Source organism: Muscardinus avellanarius (genome assembly GCF_963383645.1).
Source record: "Muscardinus avellanarius genome assembly, chromosome: 7".
Taxonomy (NCBI): Eukaryota; Metazoa; Chordata; class Mammalia; order Rodentia; family Gliridae; genus Muscardinus; species Muscardinus avellanarius.
The window spans coordinates 77,378,838-77,403,109 of NC_137793.1; the positions used below are offsets into that span (position 1 = coordinate 77,378,838).

Consider the following 24,272-nt stretch of genomic DNA (forward strand, 5'->3'; position numbering starts at 1 on the left):
CTGAAGGACATTATGCTAAGTGAGATCAGTCAGTCAAAAAGTAAGAAATCGGATGCTTTACCTAATATGTGAAAGCTACGGAGAAATGGGTAACAGGAGGAACTCTAGATGAAGAAGGAGAGCCTATAGAAGAGCAAATAAGGCGACCTAACTGAGGGGATGGGAGGGGGGAAGAGGGAAACTCTTGAAAGCACATGATGCACTTAAACATATCACTCACTAAGCCAAGCACGGAAAGGAGGGATGAGGGATGGGGAGGGAACAGGGCGGGAACTGGGTAAGGGCTAATTGTGTGATGTGTGCATATATGTCTTCACCATCTTTTATCCCATTAAGATGACTACAATGCACCAAAAAAAATTTTAAATAAATAAAGATACTTTTATTGGTACACTGTAATTATACATCATACTGAGGTATAGAGTATTAGGAATAGACACCTGCACACACTTGGTGCATGCACCTCCCTCCAAATCCCTCCTCCTCCTCCCCCTCCCTATACATATCACTGAGATTGCTGTTGATAATTTCATATATGTAGACAGCAGTATTTAAACTATTACTTCCATCACTCCTTCATCCCTCCTCTGCCTTCCCTAAACTCCTTCCATTGCTGCAATGGAGTCTCTACTCCTTTATCTGAGATCTCTCTTGTTTCTCAATTTCTCTCTGGCTTCCTTATATGAGAGAAAATATACAATTACTCACTTTCTGAGTCTGGAACCATATGTTTTTGCCACATTATTATTATATTTTATTCATTTTTATTTTAAATAGATTTTACTTTCAGAGCAATTTTATGTTAACACCAAAACTAAGCAAAAAGTACAAACTTTCCACACGCACCTCCTGATGCCAAACACACATCTACCACTAGGAACATCCTGCATGGAAAGGCACCTTTGCTTCAATTGATGAATCTGTATTAATGCACCAGTTTCACCCCTAGTTCATGGTTTACATTACGGGTCAATCTAGTATGTGTTATAGGTTTGGACAAATGTGTAATATGCATCCATTACAGTATCATACACAAAACTACACTGCCCTAAATATTCCATGTTCCACCATTCATCCTTCCCTCTCACTTATCTTTTTTTTTTTTTTTACTGTCTCCATAGTTTTATCTTTTACGAAATGTCATGTAGTTGGAATTATATGGTATATAGCCTTTTCACATTGTCATCTTTCACTTAGTAATATGCACTTACGGTTCTCAGGACTTGATAACTCCTTTTTACTGCTGAATAATATTCCATTGCCTGGTTGTACTACAGTTTATTTACCCACTCACCCATGTTAGGAACATCTTGACTGCTTCCAAACTCAGGGAATTATAAATAAGACTGACATAAAAATCACGTACAGGTTTTAGTGTGAATGTAAGTTTTTAATTCACTTGGGTAAATACTGAGGAGTGACTGCTGGATTACATCTTAAGAGTATGCCTAATTTTGTAAGAAACTATTAAATTGCTTTTCAAAGTGGCAGTACCACTTTGCATTCCAATCAACAAGGAACAAGAGTTCCTGTTGCTCTACACTCTTGTTAGCACCTGGCACTGATGGTGTTTAGGATTTCAGTCATTCTATACATACAGAGATATCTCATTGTTGTTCTGACAGCCCAGGTTGTTTGCTATTTGTATATCTATTTTGGTGATCTATCTGTTCCGAAGTTTTTAACCACTTTTATTCATCAGTGTGTTCATTGTTACTGTTAAGTTTTAAGAGCTCTTTGTATATTTTATATAACAGTCCTTTATATCTTTTGAAAATATTTCCTCCCACTCTATTAGGCTTGTCTTCTCAGTCCCTTGAGAGTGTCTTCCAGAGACATCAATGCTTAATGCTGATGAAGGCTAGTAGTTTACCAATTTCTTTAACAGACTGCACTTTGGGGGTGTTCTATGTAAAAAGTCACTACAATAGCCAAGGTCATTTTCCCTCTTGTCATCTTTTGGCATTTTACAGTTTGGAATTTTTATGTAGCTCTACGATCCATTTTGGGTTAATTTTTGTGAATGACATAAAATCTGTGTTCAGATTTTTTTGTTGTTGTTGTTTGCAGATGGACACCTAGTTGTTCCAGCAGCACTTATATTTTTTTTATTGGTGCATTGTATTTATACATCATAATGGGGTAACAAACTTGTGTAGGCATAAATGCGCACATCACCCAGCCAGCCCCCACCCAGTCTCCACCTCACTCTCTCCCCATCCCTCCCTCCCATGCTTGGTTTAGTGGTTGACTTCAATACGAATAAGTACATCCCTCTCCCCACCTCCCATCCCCACAGTTAAGTTGTCTTATTTGCTCCTCTATAGGATCTCTTTTTTCACCTGGAGTTCTTCCTATGACCCCATCCCACCCTTGCTTTCACATATTAGGGAAAGCATCCAATTCCTTACTTTTTGTGACTGACTAATCTCCCTTAGCATAAAGTCCTCAAGATCCATCAATTTCCCTGAAAATACCGCAATTGTATTCTTTTTATGGCTGAGTAAAATTCCATTGTATACATGGCCACAGTTTTGTAATCCATTCATCTGTTGATGGACATCTTGGCTGTTTCCATAGTTTGGCTATGGTGAATCGTGCAGCTATGAACATAGATACACATGCATTAGTTTGGTATTTGGTTTCCTTCCTTTTGGGTAGATACCCAGAAGTGGTATTGCTGGATCAAATGGTAGATTTGTTCCCATTCTTCTGAGGATTCTCCATACTGTTTTCCAAAGTGGTTGAACTAATTTGCAATCCCACCAACAATGTTTTAGAGTTCCCACTTCTCCACATCCTTGCCAGCATTTGCTGTTGTGTTTTGAATGATTGCCATTCTAGTTGGATCCACCAGCATTTATTAAAATGACTATTTTTTACTTTTTTTTTGCTTTGCCTTTGCTCTTTTGTGAAAGATCAGTAGCATATATTTATGTAGGTCTATTTCTGAGTTCTCTATTCTGTTCCATTAATCTATTTGTCTATTTTTTACCACACTGTCTTGATTACTGCACTTTCATAATAAATCTTGAAGTCAGGAGTATCAATCCTCTGACTTTGTCCTTCTTCAATATTGTGTTGGCTATTTTGGGTCTTTTGTTCTTCCATACAAACTTTAGAATTTGTGTGTTGATCTACGCTGAATCGTACTGAATCCACTGGATCAGGACAAGAAGAGATGACAATAATGAGTATTCCAGTCCATGACCACGACTCTTAGGTCTTGTTTTTTTTTTATCTTATCAGAGTTTTATGGTCTTCCTTATATAGATATTTTATACATTTTCTTAGATTTATATGGAAGCGTTCAAACTTGAGGGTGCTAATGAAAATGGTATTGTGATCATTTCAAATTCTACTTGTTTACTGCTGGTAGACAGGAAAGATTCTTACTCTTGCCATATCCAGTCTGTTCAGAAGCCGGACACAGGTATTCTACATCTCCATGGAACTGGTCTCTAGCACTTCATTTTGATTCTTTCCTAAAATTCCCATCTCTTTACTTATACTGTCCATCTGCTTTAGCATCCTGTTTGCTTTATCCATTAGAGCCCTTCAAACATAAAGTACAGTTTTTTAAATTCCCAGTGTGAGAACTCCAACATCCTGGACTCATATGGGTCTAGCTCTGATGTTTGTCCTTTTGTGTTTTTTTTCTTTCTTTGCTTTTTGAAGAAGAGTCTATAGATGAGCAAATAAGGTGACCTTACTGAGGGGATGGGGGGGGATTCTCTAAAGCATATGATGTACTTTAACAAATATATCAAAGTCAATCACTAAGCCGAGCATGGGAAGGAGGGAGGGAGAGGGAATGGGGCAGAAACTGGGTAAGGGCTAATTGGGTGATGTGTGCATGTATGTCTCCACCATCTTGTATCCCATTAAGATATATGACTACAATGCACCAATAAAAACATTATATATATATATATATATATATATATATATATATATATATATATTGTAACTTTTTGTAGAAAGTTGGACTTGGTGTACTGAGTGAAAGAAAGTCCAATAAACAGGGCTTTAATAATACAGTGGTAAGGTGTCTGGGAGGGGGACCATTCTATAGTCCTAATTATGTCTCAGTTCTTTAGTAAGTCTGTGGCTCTGGGCTGAGCACTTCAGAAGTGCTTCTGTCCTTATCCCTCTGGTGGAACTGGATGGCTAAAGAACACTGATGGTAGTATGCCCTTTCCCCAGATGAGTTAGGATCTGATAAAGCCCCAGATCAGGCTGTTCTTGAGGTGAGAAATGTTAAAAAGAAAATAGTCTGGTGCATTAATAAGGTGGCTACCTATCCCCACTCTCATCATCTTTCCCCCCGGAATCCTAGTGGGTTTTTCTCATATATTCATTCTGAGATCCTAGTGGAAACCAGAGAGGAAAATCCCTCAAAACCCTGTGGGACCCCCCCACTCCTGGAGTTCTTAGGTCTCAAACTTGGCTATAATGAGCCTCTAGCAGTTTGTCAATCACAGTTCAGATTTTCTTACTCTAGCTCTAGTATCCAAGGAGGTTATTCTTGAATTTTTACTCGGGTGAATATTAGTATTATGTTTAATTCAAGTTTTATGGGTTCATTGTTAGATATAGAAATAAAACAGATTTCTGAAGCTCATTTGTTATCTTGAAACTGTGCTGATGATCATTTTATCTGGAAACTTTAATTACCTAGTTAACTGCAGTTAAAAACTATGAATTCAAATTTGTTTGAAATTCAAACTGTCCAAATTCAATTCAAAGTGTTTTTGTTGAATTCTCTAGTTATTCAATTTTTAAATTTTATATGCACAGACTATTATGTTTTCCTTAAATAAAGACAAGTATGTTTCTTCTTTTCCAATTCCAATACCTTATGTTTTCTTTCCTTATAGCATGGTCTGGAACTTTTTGGTATTATGTTGAATAACACCGTTGAAGTCTTAGGATTAAAGCATTCATCATTAAGTATGGTGATAGCTATAAATTTTTATAGCTATCCTTTACCAGGTTAAAAAGTTTCTTTGTATTTCTAGTTTTTAGAGAGACTGTGTGTGTGTGTGTGTGTGTGTGTGTGTGTGTGTGTTGAATTTTTAATGCTTATTCTGTATCAATTGACATGATTGTGAAACTTTTCTTCTTTATACTGTTAAATATGGCTGAATTATTACACTGACTGGTTTTCAAATATTGAACTGGAATTACATTCCAGGAATCAACTGCAGTTGGCCATGGTATATAATTCTTTTTGGATATTGCTGATTTATGTCTTCTAGTATTTTGCTATAAATATTTATTTATTATTATTATTATTATTACTATCATTATTATTATTATTTTGCGGTACTGGGGATGGAACCCAATGGCCTTCTACCTCCAAGCCAGACCCCCAGCCCTGTATCTTATTCTTTATTTTGAAACAAGGTCTTCACTGAATTGCAAAGAGCCTCACTAAGTAGCTGAGACTGTCTGCAAACCACGATTCTCTGGTCTCAGCCTCCCAAATGCTGGGATTACAAGCATGCGCCACCACTCCTAGCTTCTATAAATTTTTATAAGTATATTGATGAGGAATATCAGTCTGCAGTTTTCTGTTTTGTCTCTTTTTCTTTTGTATCAGTATACTACTGGCCTTTTAAATAAACTAGGAATTGTTTCCACTTCTTTCATTTTCAGGAAGAAAATGTCTAGAACTAACATTAATTATCCCTTAAAGGTTTGGTAAAATTCCCTGGTAAAATTATTTGAGCCTCAAAATTTTATTTTAGGTGTATTTTAATTGCAAATTCAACTCCCTTAACAGTTATAGAGCTATTCAAAGTATGTATTTCATACTGGGTGGTAGTTTGTGCTTTTCTATGAATTGGTCCATTTCATCTTAATTACCCAATTTACATGTGCAGGGTTGATTGTAGTATTCCCTTGTCATCTTTTTGATGTTTGCATGATCTGTCCCTGTTTTGTTTTTAATGATGATAATTTGTGTTCTCTTTCTTTCTCTCCCTCCCTCTTTCTTACTTCCCTCCCTCTCTCCATCTCTCTGGTTAGCTTTACCAGAGGTTTGTCAATTTAATTGATCTTTGCAAAGAACCAGCTTTGTGTTTCATTTACAATTTCATTGATTTCTGTTCTTTGTTTCACTCCTTCTGCTCCTTTTTGGTCCATTTCATTCTTTTTCTAGTTCCTTGAGTTAAGATCTTACATTACTGACTTGAAGCTTTTTTCTCTTTTCTGGTAGAAGCATTTAGTACTTTAATTTTTTCTTAGTATTGCTATAGATGTGTCCCCAAAATTTGGTATGTTATGCTTTTGTTTCATTCAACTACACGCATTTTAAAAATTCCTTTTGTGGCTTCCTGTTTGACTCCTGGTTAACTTTGAAGTGTACTGTTTAGTTTCTGAGAATTTGGAGAGTTTCTTGTTATCTTTCTTTTATAGTTTGACTCAAATGTGGTCAGAGAAGACACTTTATGCAATTTCAGTTCTTTCAGATTTGTTAAGGTTTGGTTTTTGGTCCTGAAAATGGTCTATCTCGGTATGTTCCACGGGCACTTGAAAAAAATGTTATTGGGTAGAGTACTCTATAAATGCCAATTATATCTTGATGTATGATAATACTGTTGGGTTCTTCTAGATCTTTGTTTATTTTCTATCTGATTGTTCTATCAATTGTTTAGAGAGAGTATTGAGGTCTTCAACTAGAACTGTAGATCTGTGTATTTCTCCTTTCAGTTCTATTAGTTTTTGCTTCACACCTTTTCCGACTCTGATGTTTGGTGCATATATATTTAGGACTGGCATATCTTTTTAGTAGATTGATAAGCCTACTTGCTTTCTGTTTCTGAAAATTTTCTTTGCTCTGAAGCTTTCTTTATCCAATATTAATACTGTCATAAATGTTTTCTTTTGATAATATATACAGAATATGTCATTTTCCTTCATTTTTCTTTTAACCTATCTAAATATCTGAAGTGAGTTTCTTGTTGACATCACAGGTTAGGTTGTATTTTTAGGCCACTCTGTCAATCTTTGTTTTCTTCAATTGGCATATTTAGATTGTCTACATTTAATGTAGTTAATGATATGTTAAATTTAATGTAATTGCTGTGTGTTAAGTTCATGTTATTGTTTGTACTCTACATTTCTGTTTCTACTTTCTTCGCCTGCCTTCTGAATTACTTGAAGTTTTTAGAATGCCATTTTAGTTTATCCATGTTTCTGAGTTTACCTCTTTGTAAAGCTTCCTTCATTGTTTCTTCAGTTACTATATAAAATATGCATAAGTAAAAACAGCCTATTCATTTCATCATTTTATCATTTCACACTAAATGTGGAAACCTTACCTCTCTTTGTTATCTTACTCTCCCTCATTTATAAATGTTTCACATGTTTTCTCCACATACATTTAGAACTATATCAGATAGCATAATTTTTGCTCCAACCATAAAACCTAACTTAGAAAACTGAAAAGAAAATTTATCATTGTATTTACTCATATAAATGAGTAATACAAGATTATTATATGACTGTGATGGGACTTGCATGAATTTATTTTGACTTATTTTGCATACATGTATTTACTCATATAAATAAGTAAATACAATTTACTATTGTATACAAAACAATTTCATTGTTCTTTTTTTCCCCTTAGGCTTCCAATATTCCCACTTTCTATCATTTCTGATTAGGAAACTTCAGTTGTTCTTTTATGGCAAGCTTGCTAGTGATAAATTCTCTTGTGTTTCTTCATCTAAGGATGGCTTGATTTTACCTTCATTCCTAAAAAATATCTTCACGGTATATACAGTTCTGGGTTGAGAATTCTTTTAACACTTAAAAAATGTGTCATGTTCCTTTAGCATCACTGGTTTTTAGTGAGAAATTCACTGTCACCAACTATTTTTTGCTTAAAAGTGAAGTGTTGTTTCTGCCTCACTATTTCAGGCCCCCCCTCATTAATTTTGAAAGGTGTGATGGTGATGAGACTTGCATGAATTTCTTTGGACTTATCTTGTTTAGGATTCATTCAGTTACTGAATTTGTAGGTTATCTGTAGTCATTGTTTCCTCAGACACTTTTTAGCCTCATGCTCTTTCTCATCTGTTAGGTCCAATGCTATAATTATTAGCTCTTTTGATTTACTCTCATATGTTCCTCCATCTCAGTAAACCCCCTCTACCAAATACACACATTCTATTTTCTCTCTACTCAGATTGGGCAATTTCCACTGTTCTGTCTTCAAAGTTACTAACTCTTTCCTCTGTCCTATCAATTCTACTCTTGAGTTCCTTGAGTTTTTTATTTTCTTTTTCTTTTATTCTGGTTTTTCAGTTCTAAAATTTGCATCTGGTTTTTCTCCTCTTTTCTGAGACTATTTTTCATTTGTTTCATGCAGCATTTCATAATTGGCCAAGAAAGCACTTTTAAACCGGGCATGGTGGTCCACACTTGTAATCCCAACATTTGGGAGGCTGAGACAGGAGGATCTGGGTTTGCGGCCAGCCTCAGCTACTACTTAGTGAGGCCCTTTGCAACTCAGTAAGACCCTGTTTCAAAATAAAGAATAAAAAATAGGGCTGGGGGTGTAGCTCGGAGGTAGAATGTCCCTGGGTTCCATCCCCAGTACCACAAGAAAGAAAGAAAGAAAGAAAGAAAGAAAGAAAGAAAGAAAGAAAGAAAGAAAGAAAGAAAGAAAGAAAGAAAGAACTTTTATAACTATTTTTAAATCTTTCTCAAATAATTCTAACATCTGTATCATTTCAGCGTTGATATTTGCTTATTATCTTTTCCCATTCAAGAAGAAATCTTCCTAGTTTTTATATGACAATTGTCTTTGAATAGAGACCTGGCATTTTAGTATTATTAGATTCAAGATATTATTTAAGCCAGGTACAGTGGCACAGGCCTACAACCCTAATAGAGAAGCTGAGGCAGGAAGACTGCACATTAGAGGCCAGCCTTGGCAATTTAGCTAGATCTTGTCTCAATATAAAAATTATAAACGGACTCAAAATTGTAAAAGGTAGCTCAATGGTAGGGTACTTTTCTAGCATATATGAAAGAAGCCCTGTGTTCAAACCCTAGTACTCCTAGTCCCAAAATATGTTATTTAAGTATTTTATTTAACAGTCCCCACCACCCACATACATCACTCTTGGAGGGAAAGTGGATAATAAACTTGTTGCTCCCAGGTAGGATGGAGATGGAAGTTCAGGTTCCACATTCAGCCTTCACTAATATCTGAGGAAGGCAAGTAGGATTCCTGGTCACTGCTGGATGAGCATAGGGGTACAGTACCTCATCCGTACAATCCTGGATGGGAAGGACAAGGTGTCTTGTTGCTGTTCCTCGTGTGGTCCCAGTGGGCCCATGTCCAAGTAGCTTCATTGCTACTGAGCAAAGATTAAAGTCTTAAAAGCTCTGCTAGGCTTTCTCTGATACTGCCTCAGGAGGGAGATGGGGCAGCTTGTTACACCCTGGCAAAGAGCAAAGTCTAGAAGCTCTACTTGGCCTTTGTTAGTAGAAATGAAAAAAGAGCCAGTTTTCAGTGACACTGGCCTAAAAGAGAGCAGTTATTATTTATTGTTTTGGTAAAAAAGTTTTTGTCTTTCTAAGATTTGGCTAGAAAGAACAGAGTTTTGTTAGGATTCTGTTTTGTGTGAACCTGTTAGCTTTTCCAAGTTGTCCATTTTTCCACCATTCAATCTAGAATATATGAGGCAAAAAAAAAAAAAAAGAAACCAGAGAAATTACCACCATGTAGTTCTTTGGGTCCCTAGCCAGGCTTGCTTCTTTTCTCCACTTTACAGTCTCTTAATGGTTGTTTTCTGCATAAATGCAGAGCTTATAGCTATACTTAGTGAAAGGAATATATAAAAGGACCTCTACTCCATTCTCAAAGAAGCAAGAGTCCAACATATTGTAATGTAATATCAGTAAATATACTAGATAATATTTTGTCCATACTTTTTAGATGAGATACAAATAAGAATCCTTTGGGGTTGGTCCATTTCAACTCCTTCAATGAGCAAATATCAAATACTGATGTTATCCAAGTTTCCAATGAGGACACATGATCCATATATTATCAGAGAGCATATTCTTAGGAACCTTAAAGAAAGTAAGTACCCATCTTGCAACATCCGATTCAAACAATCTACACAATTTTTCTCAGTCATATTTTAATATGATTATTAAATAGAAATCCCAGTATTTTTCCAATGGCATGTTAGACCAAAAATTCTGCCTGCCTGCCACACTTCAAATAAAGTTGAGAAGCTATTTTGATTACAAAATGCCAAGGTACTTGACCTAATATATAGTGATGGCATTGCAAAGTATGTGACATCTCTTATAACAGTGATTTGCAAAGTATCATATTAAGTTATTTTTCACTGAGTACTGAGAAATTTGGGGAATCCCGCTTTGTAATTTTCACTGATCTTCCCTGTAAACACCATCCTACACCCACACACAGGATGACTTTCTAGCAACACACAAACAAGAGGCATTAAGTAGGCATTAACTAGGCATGAGGAAACAAATCATGGTATTATTATTCTGAAGTTCAAGTTGGTATTCCCTCTAGCCATTTTTTAAAACTTCCTTTATAGGAAGTTACAACAGTAGTACTTTACCCATCTTCCCCAATGGGGACATCTAAAATCTATCTCTATAATACAACATAAAAACAAGGAAAATAACATTGGTATATTACTGTTTACTGGACTATAGACTCCTCCCCCTTCCTCTCCCTCACTTTCTTTCTCTCTCTCTCTCTCTCTCTCTCTCTCTCTCTCTCTCTCTCCCTCCCTCCCTCCCTCCCTCCCTCCCTCCCTCCTCTCCTCTCTCCCTCTCTCCCTCTCTCTGTACTGGGGATGGAACCCAGCGGCATTCTACCTCCGAGCTATACCCCCCCCCAGGCCTATTTCTTTTATTCTTTATTTTGAAATAGGATTTCACTAAGTTGCAGAGGGCCTCACTAAGTAGCCGAGGCTGTCTGAGAACCACTATCTCCTTTCTCAGCCTCCCAAGTACTGATATTACAAGCATGCGCCACCATGCCCAGCTCCCTCCTTTCTCTCTTTTTTTAAATATGTAAGTTATATTATACAATACTAAATTTTCTCAAAAACACTCTTGGCTTTTGGTCATTCTACTATCAGTAAAATTACCAACCCATACTTCCAATTTAGTTGCAGATTACTACATTTAAACAATCCTTACACAACAAAACACACACTCGATATATTCTGAAAACACAAACAGCACAAAGGATTGCATACCTCTTTGTTCATATCACACAGACACAACACAAAAGCTTGTACCTAAATATGTCAAAACTTATATGAAAATAATAGTAATCCATCTTCTTCATCCCACTATAGTTTTTCTCTTTCCCCCTACTATTTCTTTCTCTCTCTCTCTCTCTTTTTTTTTTTTTTTTTTTTTTTTTTGGTGGTACTGGGGTTCCTGGAAGCCCTTCTACCTCCGGGCTACACTCCCAGACCTATTTTTACATTTTTTTTAAATTTGGAAACAGGGTCTCCTAAGCCAGTGCCCACGGCTGGCTTCGAACCTGTGCGATCCTCCTGTCTCTGCCTCCCAAGCGCGGGGATTACAAGCGTGCGCCACCACGCCCGGCTTCCCCCTACTATTTCTACAGTTAAATTTTTAAATAAATGAATCTAAGGCCTTAAAGAGATCTTTAAAAGGAATTTATTATGAAATCCATCCGATGCTTGAATTCCTTCTACAACATCCCCACTACTGATCCTTCAGCCTTTATTTGAATATCTCTAATATATGAAGGAATTTAGTCTTCCTTTGTCACAATCCTGATTCTTGAAAAACTGTATTTCTAATCCTGAGCCAAATTTGTTTTTCTGGAGCTTGGACTCCTTTGGTTCTAGTTGTATCTGGTGGAGAATTTTAATAAGCCAAGTTTTACCTATCGCTGCCTTCCTCCTAGTGAAAGTAGACATCCTGGTTGGCTTGCAATGATCCTCACTTACATCCACTGCTCTGACATAATTAATATCCCTCCTCACCCTCACAATTTAAACAAAATGCAACCTAGTTCCTCTCTCCAGGGTAACTCTCAACTATTTGAAGACCATATGTGCTTTCATCAGGTTAAACCTCCCCTTTGTTTCTCAGCTGTCATTCCTATGATTTGATTTTAAGGGCCCTCACTAGCCTGACCATTCTTGCAAGAGAATGCACAGCAGCTTATTTACATACTAAGAGCCCTACTGCTTAAATTCGTGTTGTATAACTATGTTAATGATGGGTTTTATAATCCTAATTAAGGAATAGAAAATCATTTACTTCCCTTTGAATACTAAACCAACATACAACTATGGAATGAGACACCTACTGAGTAGTTAACTTGTGTAACAGTAGTAGGTAGCAGTTTCACATTATACCAGCAGGTGTCACTCTATATATGATATATTTTAAATTATTTCAATTTCAATTGATTCATTCAACAAACATTTAAGTACCATTATATGGCCAGGTATGAGTCTAGGTACTAAGAATATAGTGAGGAATAAGAAAAACATACTCTTATTACCATAAAATTTACAGTCTAGATATTATTGAATTATTCTACTTTATTTGTTAGACAAAATTATAAAATCCTATTCCTAATACAGTTAAATATAGAATTATATTTTCCTAACTTTTAGATAACACAAAAATTCATAAAGAGCTGGGCATGGTGACACACACTTGTAATCCCACCACTTGGGAAGCTCAGACAGGAGAATCACAGGTTCGAAGCCAGCCTCAACAGCTTAGTGAGGCTCTCAGCAACTTAGCAAAATCCTGTTTTCAAATAAAATATGTTTGAGGGTATAGTCCAGAGGTAGAAGGTCCCTGAGTTCTATCCCCAATACCACAAAAAAAAATGTATAAAGAACACGATAATTAAAAAGAATCAGAGAAACTGTGTTCTATACAAGCTAGATTAATGCATCCTGTGTACGTTGTAGCATTAACACTTCTCCTCCAAACTCCAAGTTTCTAAAACCCAAACTCCAAGTTTCTAAAACCCAAATTTAATACATTCCTCTGTACAAGAGAAAATAATTTATATTTAACAATTCAAAATTTTAAAAATCCATCTATGTGAGTTCTTATAAGTAGATACCATGTAAATTTTAAATGGTTCTTTACAAAGCTTATTTAGTTTCCAAGGCAAATATTTCCTTACTTCTACTTAGGAAATGTAATTTGCTAAACACCAAACACACTTCCCAGGTGAACAGAGCAGACAGTAATGAATTTTGCATCAATATAGAATTAAGAGATTGCTCTGCTGTCAGAAGACTTTGTGCAAATCTGTGAGACTCACAGCTATGACTAGAACTTCAAAGTGACTTAAAACATAGAGCAGAGCAATGAAAGGTCACACTGTGTCAAAAGTAACAAATATAAAAGAAGGGTTAGACAGTATAAAACAAGAAAAGCAGACTTCTCTGCACAGAAATCCAAAAACCGACAGTAGTCAGCTACTATTTTGTTTCCATTACTCTGAAACAGAATATTCTTCACACTGAGAACAGACAGTTAAGGGAATACTTCTAACTCTTTAACAAAATGAACAAATAAACAAAAAGTCTGAGTACTTAGAATTCTCAAACTTCAAACTTCTTCAGTCATAGAAAGTTATTTGAGAAAAATGATGCTTGTGAGAAGAAAACACTGAGAATTTCATGAAATAACCAGCTAAATGTTTCCTTTGGGATACCTCAAACTATTGGTTCCTGTCTAAATTGCTTGAGATATACTGTGTACTGTTCAATTTTAACACCGAATCACATGCATTACTTTAGAACACAAGAAGTCCTCGGAGAACTAAGTTACAAATGAACACTACAGTGGGTCACAGAAGATATTTAATGGTGAAAAAGATCTAAATTAATTTATACCTTAATATTAAATGAGGCATTTTATTTTACCCTAATGGTAAAGCAGTAGAGGCTCAAATATTTTTAAAATATGAATATTGTCTATAGTTGTAAAATAACACTTCTAAACTATATGACTAGCTCAGCATTGTTGATGTTTTCACACCTGAGATGTCAGCAGACTTGCAGGTACTCAATAGCACATATCTCTATTAGTTCAATATCTTTACTCCAAATATAATAGTCATCTGTGGGTGTGTGCACATGCGTGTTCTAAGAGATCCAATATGCTGAAAAATTCATAGTTTTTGGAATCAAGAAAAGATCAAGGTTTGAATACTAGTAAAATCCCCTAATTAGCTATATGATGCCTGGGCAAGTTACTTAATATGTTTTAATGTCACTTTCCCACCAAAATACAAATAATAGGATTATGAGAAGGATTAAGTAAACTATTTTATGTAAAAATGGCTAATATAGAGTCTGAAACATAGTAGGGACTCAGTAAATGATAGTTATTAGGGAATGCCCCATTTCTTTTTGACCATTACAACAACTATATCAATTAATGTTGAACAATTACTGACTCACAAGTTTAACTAACACAAAATGCATCTTCCTGCTATAACACTTTTATAAAATAAAATCCCTCACTCAAGTGAATGCCAAAAAATAGGCACCTTCTCCTTTTGCTCAAATATATTTTGCATGACCTTATATGAATTGCTCAGATAAAAGCTTTTTCCCTTCTGCTTTTGTTATTTTAAAGTGCAGATGCATTTGAGTCATTTTCTCCTTTTGTTTCATATCCTTAAGATCCAAAGCTTCAAAGACAGAATGTCAGCATGCAGTCGATATATGACTGAACTCTTGAAGAGACACTGAAGAATTACCTTGTCAATCACCCCAAGGACTCGGAAGGCCTTCAGCTCCTCGGCAGGGCTCCTTAGGTTCCAAGGGGGCCTTGAACTTAGTGAACCTGGAGGCTAATGGAAGATATCAAAGATTACACATCAATCAGGGAGGTACTTGAAGGAAGACTGCCTGCTGAAGCAAATGCCAGGCCAAAGGAAACTAAATTTATCATAAATCAGAGAGTGGAAAGATAAAAGGAGAAAGTTTCTGTTTATCTGTAATGTAAACTAAAAATAAAAATAAAGAAAATCAAAAAGAAAAAGCAAGAAAAAAGTTGCCAGTAAATAAATCATAACACTGAAAACAAAATTATAGAAAATAATGAGCTGATACAGTTTCTAGAGCAATAATTCAATTTAAGACTATCTAGCCATCATGAAACTTTGAAACAAATTGAAGACTTGGATAAGAAACAATTAATCCTATATTTACCTCAGGAAGAACAATGATAATTTAGAAAGGAGAAACCGAAACACAACAAATAGATGGATAAATATGGGGGAAAAAAACACAAGCCATTCTTTCTTATCATGGAAATGTGGTCTGTAATGTTACAAGTATTTATCTTATGTTTTAAGAGAAATTGGCAGATTCAAGTTAAAAAAAATTACCAACAATGGCAAAAAAATTTTTAAAGCATCATATAACAAATAGTTATCAGAACTGAGGTTGCTTAAGAGATGATTTATATGAGAAAAAAATCTTTTCAAATATTTGAAAACCTGTGATGTGGAAAATAGTCTATTACTATAAAAAAAAGACCAAAAATAGATCAGTGAGTAAAGGAAGAAAATACTTCTGTTTTGTACACAATTTTAAAATCAGCCTAATTTCCATCTACTGCTTTCAGTTTTTTCTCTGTGAGCAAAATAAGCCATTTAGGTTACAAAAACTAATGCCTCAATTTGGCATTTACAACAATAAAATTCCTATATTAATCCTCAAAACAGTGATGCTGCAAAGGACTGACAGGAGATACAAGCTCTCTTCTATTCTTAAAGCAGACACTATTATCATAAATCAATTCAAATACTAAGGAAACATTTCTCACCCCATGAATGAAAGAAAAAATATCCTGATTTATCAAACATCATGAAGAATGAGTTACTGGGATATCACTTTGGGCCTCTGAAGCTCACTAGATAGAGAGCTTTGCCTACAGGAAAAGTATCTTGTTCCTCTTTGTACTCACAGAACCCAACATGCTGCTTATGTCTGGTTAGTTGGAAGGAGTGAGGGACCATAGAAATGATAATCAGTTATAACTGGGAAAACTACCAACTGGGAAATTCTCTTTTTATTTTTGTTTTGTTTTGTTTTGTTTGTTTGTTTGTTTGTTTGTTTTGGTACTGGGTATTGAACCCAGGGGCATCCTACCTCAGAGCTTTACACTGCAGCCCTTTACATTTTTTTCTATTTTAAAACGGCATCCCACTAAGCTGCTGAGACTGGCCTCAAACCTGCAATCCTCCTGCTTTGGCCTTCCAAGCACTAAGATTGCAAGCATGCATCACTACACCCAGAAGAATTCTAATTGGTTTCTAAAAGTAGAAATTCTAATTGGTTTCAGTTTGTTGATTTGCTTGTTATTAGGTTTAATGCTAATTTCAGTGTGCCTGAAAAGGTAATGATTGAAAGGGGGGGGGGGAGAGACTTACTTATTAAAGACACTTAAGTAAGTGACAATTATAAAGGATAATAATACCCTATACATTTTTCTTCAAAAAATACTAATTTGATATCTTACTTCATGTACTTCTAAGGTAGATGCCTTTAAGATTCTCTGCCCCCCTAAAACTTTAAACTCTAAGGACATATAAAGTTATCAAGGTATTTTCTGTTACATAATAGAAAGTCTCTTCTATCTTAATTTATACTGTATTATTTCATCTTTTTCCCTTACCCCACACTGTATGTGGTACTTACCGGAAGCTAGTTGTGTGTGTGTGTGTGTGTGTGTGTGTGTGTAAGTTACTAAGGTTGAATCCAGGGTCATTCTACCTCCAAGCTACACACCCAGCACTATTTTAATTTTTTTATTTGGAAACAGGGTTTCACTAAATTGCTGAGAGCCTCACTAAGTTGCTGAGGTTGGCTTTCAACCTGCAATCCTCCTGTCTCAGCCTCCCAAGTATTAGGATTACAGGCATGTGCCACCACAACCAAATAGAGGAAGCTACTATTATAATCCCCATTTTAGCCGGGCGTGGTGGTGCACACTTGTAATCCCTGCGCTTGGGAGGTGGAGACAGGAGGATCGCGCTGGTTCGAAGCCAGTCGCGCTGGCTTAAAAGACCCTGTTTCCAAATAAAAATATAAAATAGGTCTGGGAATGTACCCCGGAGATAAAAGGGTTTCCAGGAACCTCAGTATCACAAAAAAAAAATCATCATCATCATCATCATCATCATCATCATTCCCATTTTACAGATAAATAAAGGGAAGATCAGAATGATGGGAGTGTTTTCTGTTGTCAAAAAGAGAGAGGGTGGAAAATTCCAGGCTAGAAATTCAAACCCTTACTCTACTGCTTGGAGTCTTTCAACTATACAAAACATTCTGATAAATAAAAATTCTTCCTCTGCTGCATTACCAAGAAACAGTAAATACTTGTGATTTTGGTAAAGAAATAGGAAAACTTATAGGGGCAGAAGGGGAAAATACCTTAAATGATATTTTATCCACTACGTTTGTCTTTGAAAATATGGCCAAATGCCTCTAACATCCCTATCTCTTATGTATATCTTCTTATTTTCTGATGTCAATGAATCTTCAGTTTACAAAGATAGTTACTGGTTTCAAGAGTGAATAAAGTAGGCTATAAAAATATCTACCATACTTTTCAATAAGTAATTAGCATGTACCTACTATGTGTATTATAACTGAAAAGGATATAAATCATCAATAGGCATAAATGGCCCCAACCTCAATAAGTTCATAATTTATTTGAAGAGATAAGTTATAAATACATATAAGTTAAATAAAAATAAAGCATTCTCCTAAAACTAATAGGACTATAAAGATAAAGTAATAGTACATGATAAACTGTGATCTCAGAAAGAGGTAGGACTAAAGATGTTTTTTTTTAAATGTTGTGTGGGATTTGGGTTAGGAAATGCATAGTACAGACAGAATTGGAAGGGCACTGCCCTAGTAGGAGAAAGAGATTCAAATTGAAGAATAAAGGAAAATAAAATTACCTTCTTAGGGTTGGTTTTCTACAGGCCATGAATGCCAAGAAGAAAAGTCTAGACTATATTCTCCGGTGTCTAGACAATAAGTTTTGTATGAGAATAACCCAATGAAAACAGTGATTTAGAAGGTTACTCTTGCAAAGCCAGGAATGGAGAAACTGTAATAGGGGAACACCAAAGGCAAAGTGATCATTAAACTTCTTCTCTACTTTAAACCTCTATAAAAGCTTAAGATCAGAGAAATGAACAAAGAAAGATCATGAAATAAAATCATCAATAAAAAAATCTTGTATTTCTTATATGCAGCATTTAAATTGGATAGAATCCTACAGATCTATTCCTTTCTTCGGGTGGCAAAAGGAAACATAAATCCATAGAATTTTAGAATAGAAAGAGACTTTGGAGATCAAGTCAAACATTCTGATTTTTTTTTTCCAGATGAGAAAACTGAGAAGCAGCAAAGTTAAACAACCTTAAAATGACAAAACTAGGTAAGATAGACAAAAAGGATAAGAGGGGATTAAATCTTACTTATAAAATAACTTTAAGGGTAACATCAACTCATTGTTTAAAAAGGGGTGGGACAGTGAATTTCTAGGCAACAAAGCTGTTTTCTTGATGAAAAGGTAGATTTCCAGTTATATTTATTAGCTACTACAGCATATCATGTCTGGAGAAAAAAAGTGTGATTGCATTAATCTATACCAGGAATAAGTCAAGAACAAGAAGGAGAAACTGACAAGAGACGTTCCCACAGTCTTCAAAACCAGACATGGCAATTCAACCGGCCACGCTCTTGACAGGCACTCTAACACAGTCTCACAATTACTCTCACTATAGTAATCTTTATAGCTACTAGCTAGGGACTGGAGTTACCACACTAAAACCTACTTCCTCTTCCTCTTCTGCATTCTCTGAAAGGTTAGCCAAAGCTTAACAATGTTTTGTTTTGAGGGGTTTTTGTTTTGCTTTTTGGTATCTTTAAGTTGCTGTTTAGCCTGCCAACTTACTATTCCCTGTTCTCAACTTAGCACTCTTAACTACTCCTTGGTATAGTAGTTTCATGCTTTAATGTGTATCCACATCATGTGAGAACCTTTTAAATTTTTTATTTACATTTTTTAAATTTTCTATGGTGCATTGTATTCATACATCTTAATGTGGTACAAGATGGTAGAGGCATACATGCACACAACACTCATTTAGCCCTTCCCCAGTTCTCACCCCATTCCCTCCCCCTCCCTCCTCCTCAAGTTTGGCTTAGAGACTGACTTTGATATGTTTGTGAATACACATCAAGTACTTTAGGGATAGAGATTCTGATTTAGTTGGTCTGAGGTGGGGAACTGAGATACTACATTTCCAACAACCTCTCAGGCAATGCTAATGCTGCGGGCTCACCAACCCCATGGAAAAGGGCTAGCTACTCCTCTCCAAATACCCTGAAAGAAACACCATTATTTGGTATAAATAAATAAATAGTAAGCACTAAAGGGTAAAAGAGAACACTATAAAAAAAAACTGTACCAAGAATCTAAACTCTGAACCATGATTTCACAAAATACACCAGAAATCCTGACCTTGGCTTCTTCCATAGATTTTTGCTTTGCAGAGATTTTCCTGGGCAACCTATCAGCCCTATAATACCCAATCTCCCAAGCTTCACTTAGATAACCTATAAAACACTGCAGTCATATTACCGATTTAGAATGCCCTGATTGTCATCTCTGCCTAGCCTATATCTCAAGGAGGGCAAAATAAATACTTGTTTTTAAATATTTTCTGAAGAATAATGCAGAAATACTCATAATACCAGCAAACAAAATGCACAAGAGAAAAATACTTTCGATATTATTATAGTCGTTGTGCTCAATATCTACAAAATATTCAGGAGAGAGACATACTCTACATATTAATTTTCATTCACATTTCATAAATGCATGATAAAAATGTACTCACACTTCAAAAACTACACAATCTTTTATGTCCTAAATTTTGATCATTTACTCTCTTTTTCTAAATTTTGCTTTTTTTTTTTTTTTTTTTTTTTGGTGGCACTGCGGTTCCTGGAAGCCCGTCTACCTCCAGGCTACACTCCCAGATCTATTTTTTTTTTTTTTTTTTTTTGAAACAGGGTGTCCTAAGCCAGCGCGGCTGGCTTCAAACCTTCGTGATCTTCCTGTCTCCGCCTCCCAAGCACGGGGATTACAAGTGTGCGCCACCACGCCAGGCTTAAATTTTGCTAATCTTGAGATTAGAATTTCTACAACTAAAAATAGCAAAAATGTTATTGTTAGCCTTTACCAAGGAAATCTTTTAATATTAGTTCTTAAATCATTCAGTCATCTACAATTTTTTAAAAAACTATCTCCTGAAGATTTCATCTTCACTTCAAACGAAGTTCATTTCCTTTTTATGTGAAACCTGTTCCTTAAATTTTCTTAGAGCATTTAGTAATGAACTAATGAAAAAAAGAAAAGAATATTCCTATCCTCTTCCTGTCCTTTTTTGAAAAGAATATTAACATGAGTGACTGTGAAATTTCAAACTTTAATATTTATCACATAAGCAAAAGCTTAATCATCACAAAAAAGAGTAATTAGCAAAAAATGTTTTAATCCAGAAAGGATTCTTTTATTACCCTAATCAACCAGGATAGACAGAAATGTTTGTGCATTGATTTAAGTAATATAAGAAAGTAATATCTGTTCTGCACAGAATTTGACGAAAGCAGGCTAAGTCATTTATACCAAAGCTCTCATTGTGTTGGTTAAAATTCAGGCCAAAGATAATTAAAGAAGAGAAATGACTGATTCACCAAGCTAATCATGAACCTCTGGAAGACAATTCAAATAAATGATGGAAAAATTAGCAAGCATACTTCTGGCCAGTAAGGATTAGCTTAACAGAAAAACATACAGAAGGGAAAATAAATTTTAAAAATCTCATTCCTACTTCTCTGTAACCTCCTTGCCTAAGAACTAAGACAAAACAAACAAAAAAGTACCACATACCAGATGAGATTCAATAAATACCTCTTTTTATCTTTGTGATATAATTTCCCATGATTCTACACAGATCTTAGCAGTTTCTCTAACTTTTGTTATCTCAACTATGGACATATTTGTTTCTTCTTATAAGAAACACTTGAGTTGTAAAGGGCCTCACTAAGTAGCTGAAGCTGTCCGCGAACCCAGATCCTCCTGTCTCAGCCTCCCAAATGCTGGGATTACAAGTATGCACCACCACACCCTGCTTTAGGTTGGAGGATTTGAATGACTGAGCACAGGTGAACATTCAAAGTTAATGTTAAGAGAATTCCTAAAGCCATGCATAGTGGTGCACATCTATAATCTCAGAACTTGGGAGGATATATCAGGAGGATCGCAGGTGCACGGTCAGCCTCAGCAACTTAGTGAGACTCTGTTTCCAAATAAAAATAAAAATAAGGATGAGGGTATAGCTTGGAAGTAGAAGGCCCCTGAGTTCCATCTCCAGTAAACTAACACACACACACACACACACACACACACTTAGAATATTTATATACATGATGGATTCAGTAAAACAAGTGAGTTTAAAATGGCCCATGTTATTTAATGCCTCCAAATGCTTCCATAAATGAAATTGATAATGCATACATTAGAATTGTGTATAAGGAGGGTTGCCAATTCCATGGAAAGAGAATTAAATTCAAAATAATGAGCTGGGACTGGTGGTTCACGCCTGCAATCCCAGTATTGGGAGGCTGAGAGAGGAAGAATCACAAGATCAAGGATAGTCTTTGCAAGTAGTGAGACTATTATCAATCAAGGAAGACCCTGCTTCCAGATAAAAATTAAGAAAATAGGGCTGTGTAGATCAGAGGTAGAAGGTCCCTGGGTTCAGTCCCCAGAATCACACACACAAAAATATAATCAAAATAATGTTTAGAGAGATATTTTATTTAAATATATAAAATTCAATAAATAAAAGTTAAAGAAAATAAACTTAATACCATTAAGACAACAATGATAGATAATAGGAACAGGATTAACAAACAAAATACAGAAGAAATAATTCATAAGCTGAAAAGGAATCACCTAAATAGATATTTTAAATGTAATCATGTTAGAGTATGTGTATATGTGTGTGTGTGTGTGTGTATATATATATATATTACTTCCAATTTGGAATATAATCTTTTTGTTCTATAACGAATGGTCAAACATCATCAAATATTCTCAATATAATATCATATGCTAATAAATTTTTGTAACTATACATGTGTGTTTGTGTGTGTGTGTGTGTGTGTGTGTGTGTGTGTGTGTGTGTGTGTGTATTTTTTTTTTGGGGGGGTGGTACTGGGAATGGAACCCAGGGGCATTCTACTTCTGAGCTATTTAGTGATGAGGCTCTCAGCAACTTAATGAGACCTTGTTTCCAAACAAAATAAAAAATAGGTCTGGGAGTGGAGCACTGAGGTAGAAGACCCCTGGGTTCCATCTCTAGTACCACCAAAAAAAAAGTTCTGGGTAGAATGCCCCTGGGTTCAGTCCTTACTACAAACAAAAAAAAAAAAAAAAAAAAAGAAAGAAAGAAAGAAAATTACTGATAAAATTCCAAAGACCAAAATTCTCAAATATTATAATTAGAAATAAGACTGAGAGATAAGACAGCTAAAGAAAATGCAAAGCAAAACATAAAACATACCTGAGACCCACCATCAAGCTGTGGTTTCCCATAAAGGTTGGAGATGCTTTCTGCCCGCATGAGATACTCTGCTGTTCTTCGCTTCACGGCTTCTCGGCGGGTAGGACTTGACTCTCCTAAGAAGACAAAACAAAAGCTTGGCCTTGTAAACAAAACAAAACAAACATTTAAAATCTAATCTGAAAACTAACTGCATTTCACTCAAGTCACTGCTTGTTTACATTTTTAACTATGAAGAGGAGCTATTCACAACTGGAAAAGACAAGAAAGTTCTTAGTTTCAGTAATGTCTAAACATTACCTCTAAGAGTTTCATTTACCTCAGTTCTATTTAAATATACACTCTCCTATTTAAATATACATTCAGAATCTGGTATACTTTAGAAGCCACATATTTAAGAAATATGCTGCATAATCCTCTGAAGATGAGACTAGCTCACATCCAGACAGTATACAGATCAACTAAAAAATAGGACCAAATGCAACTCAAAAATAAGACCAAATGTTTAATAAGAGTGTAACAAGAAACTGATATGTCACAGGCTATGTAACTGTACAGCCAAATAGGAGGATAAAACTATTTGGGGTAATTCTGAATTCATGTTAATTGATGTTTGTAAGCTTTATGGTCTTTTAATTAGCAACAAATTATCGCCTATCTTACATCCAAAAACAGAAATTTGATTAAAATTCCTGTAATACAAAATTAAGTGAAAATTGAGTGAATCACTTACCCTATTTGGGTCTTGGTTTCTCTAACCAAAGAATATTAAAAATAGCCTCCAACAAACTCTCAAGGCCTCAACAGAGAGGCAGTAAAGCCATTGGAGTACTGGGCTCCTCTCCAGAATGGATGGTTTTATCCACTTTATATGATTGACTATGGCACAGCACTTTATTTGAAGGAAGAGCTCTGCTATAATCTGGACCTTAAATGTCTGCCAAAGACTCATGAGTTAAAGGTTGGGTTGCTTTTAACCAAGAAAGATGGTGGAACCTTTAAGAGGTCGAGCTAGTTAGAGGTCATTAGATCACTAAAGGTGTTCCCCCAAAGAGGGTTAGGGAACCCAGGTGTCCTCCCCTTTCCTCTCTTTTGCCTCCTGGCCATGAGGTGATCAGTTTTGCACTGCCACACACTCTACACCATGATGTGCTGCCACTCAAGCAATAGGGCTATTCTATAATATTCTATATGATCCATGACTCATGTTGGTCAAAGAGCTTAACAGATAATGCTATTATAAAAATGCACTCGTGCCTTTTTTTTTTTTTTTTGCGTCACTAGGATGGAACCCAGGAGCATTCTACCTCCGAGCTACACTCCCAGCCCCATTTTTTATTTTTTATTTTGAAACAAGGTCTTACTAAGTTGCAAAGGGCCTCACTAAGTAGCTGAGGCTGTCTGTGAACGCAATCCTCCTGTCTCAGCCTCCCAAGTACTGGGATTACAAGCCTGCACCACCATTCCTGGTTCACTCCATGCATCTTCTGAATGAACTTAACCAAAAAGCAAGTTATCATATCATAGAAAGTGCCCTAACTTATATTCCAGAAACTATGGTAGGTTATCT

At 35.6% G+C, this 24,272-nt stretch overlaps 1 protein-coding gene across 1 annotated transcript in view; it reads right to left on the reverse strand.

The window, feature by feature from the left end:
* RPS6KC1 (ribosomal protein S6 kinase C1) overlaps positions 1 to 24,272 on the reverse strand; it is a gene marked incomplete at both ends in the record, with an annotated part of 210,424 nt that overhangs the window by 78,530 nt on the left and 107,622 nt on the right. Inside the window, 2 exons of the mRNA XM_080698707.1 lie at positions 14,795 to 14,887; positions 22,703 to 22,818. Of these exons, the coding sequence (XP_080554833.1) occupies positions 14,795 to 14,887; positions 22,703 to 22,818 (209 nt within the window). The remainder of the gene's footprint in view (positions 1 to 14,794; positions 14,888 to 22,702; positions 22,819 to 24,272) is intronic.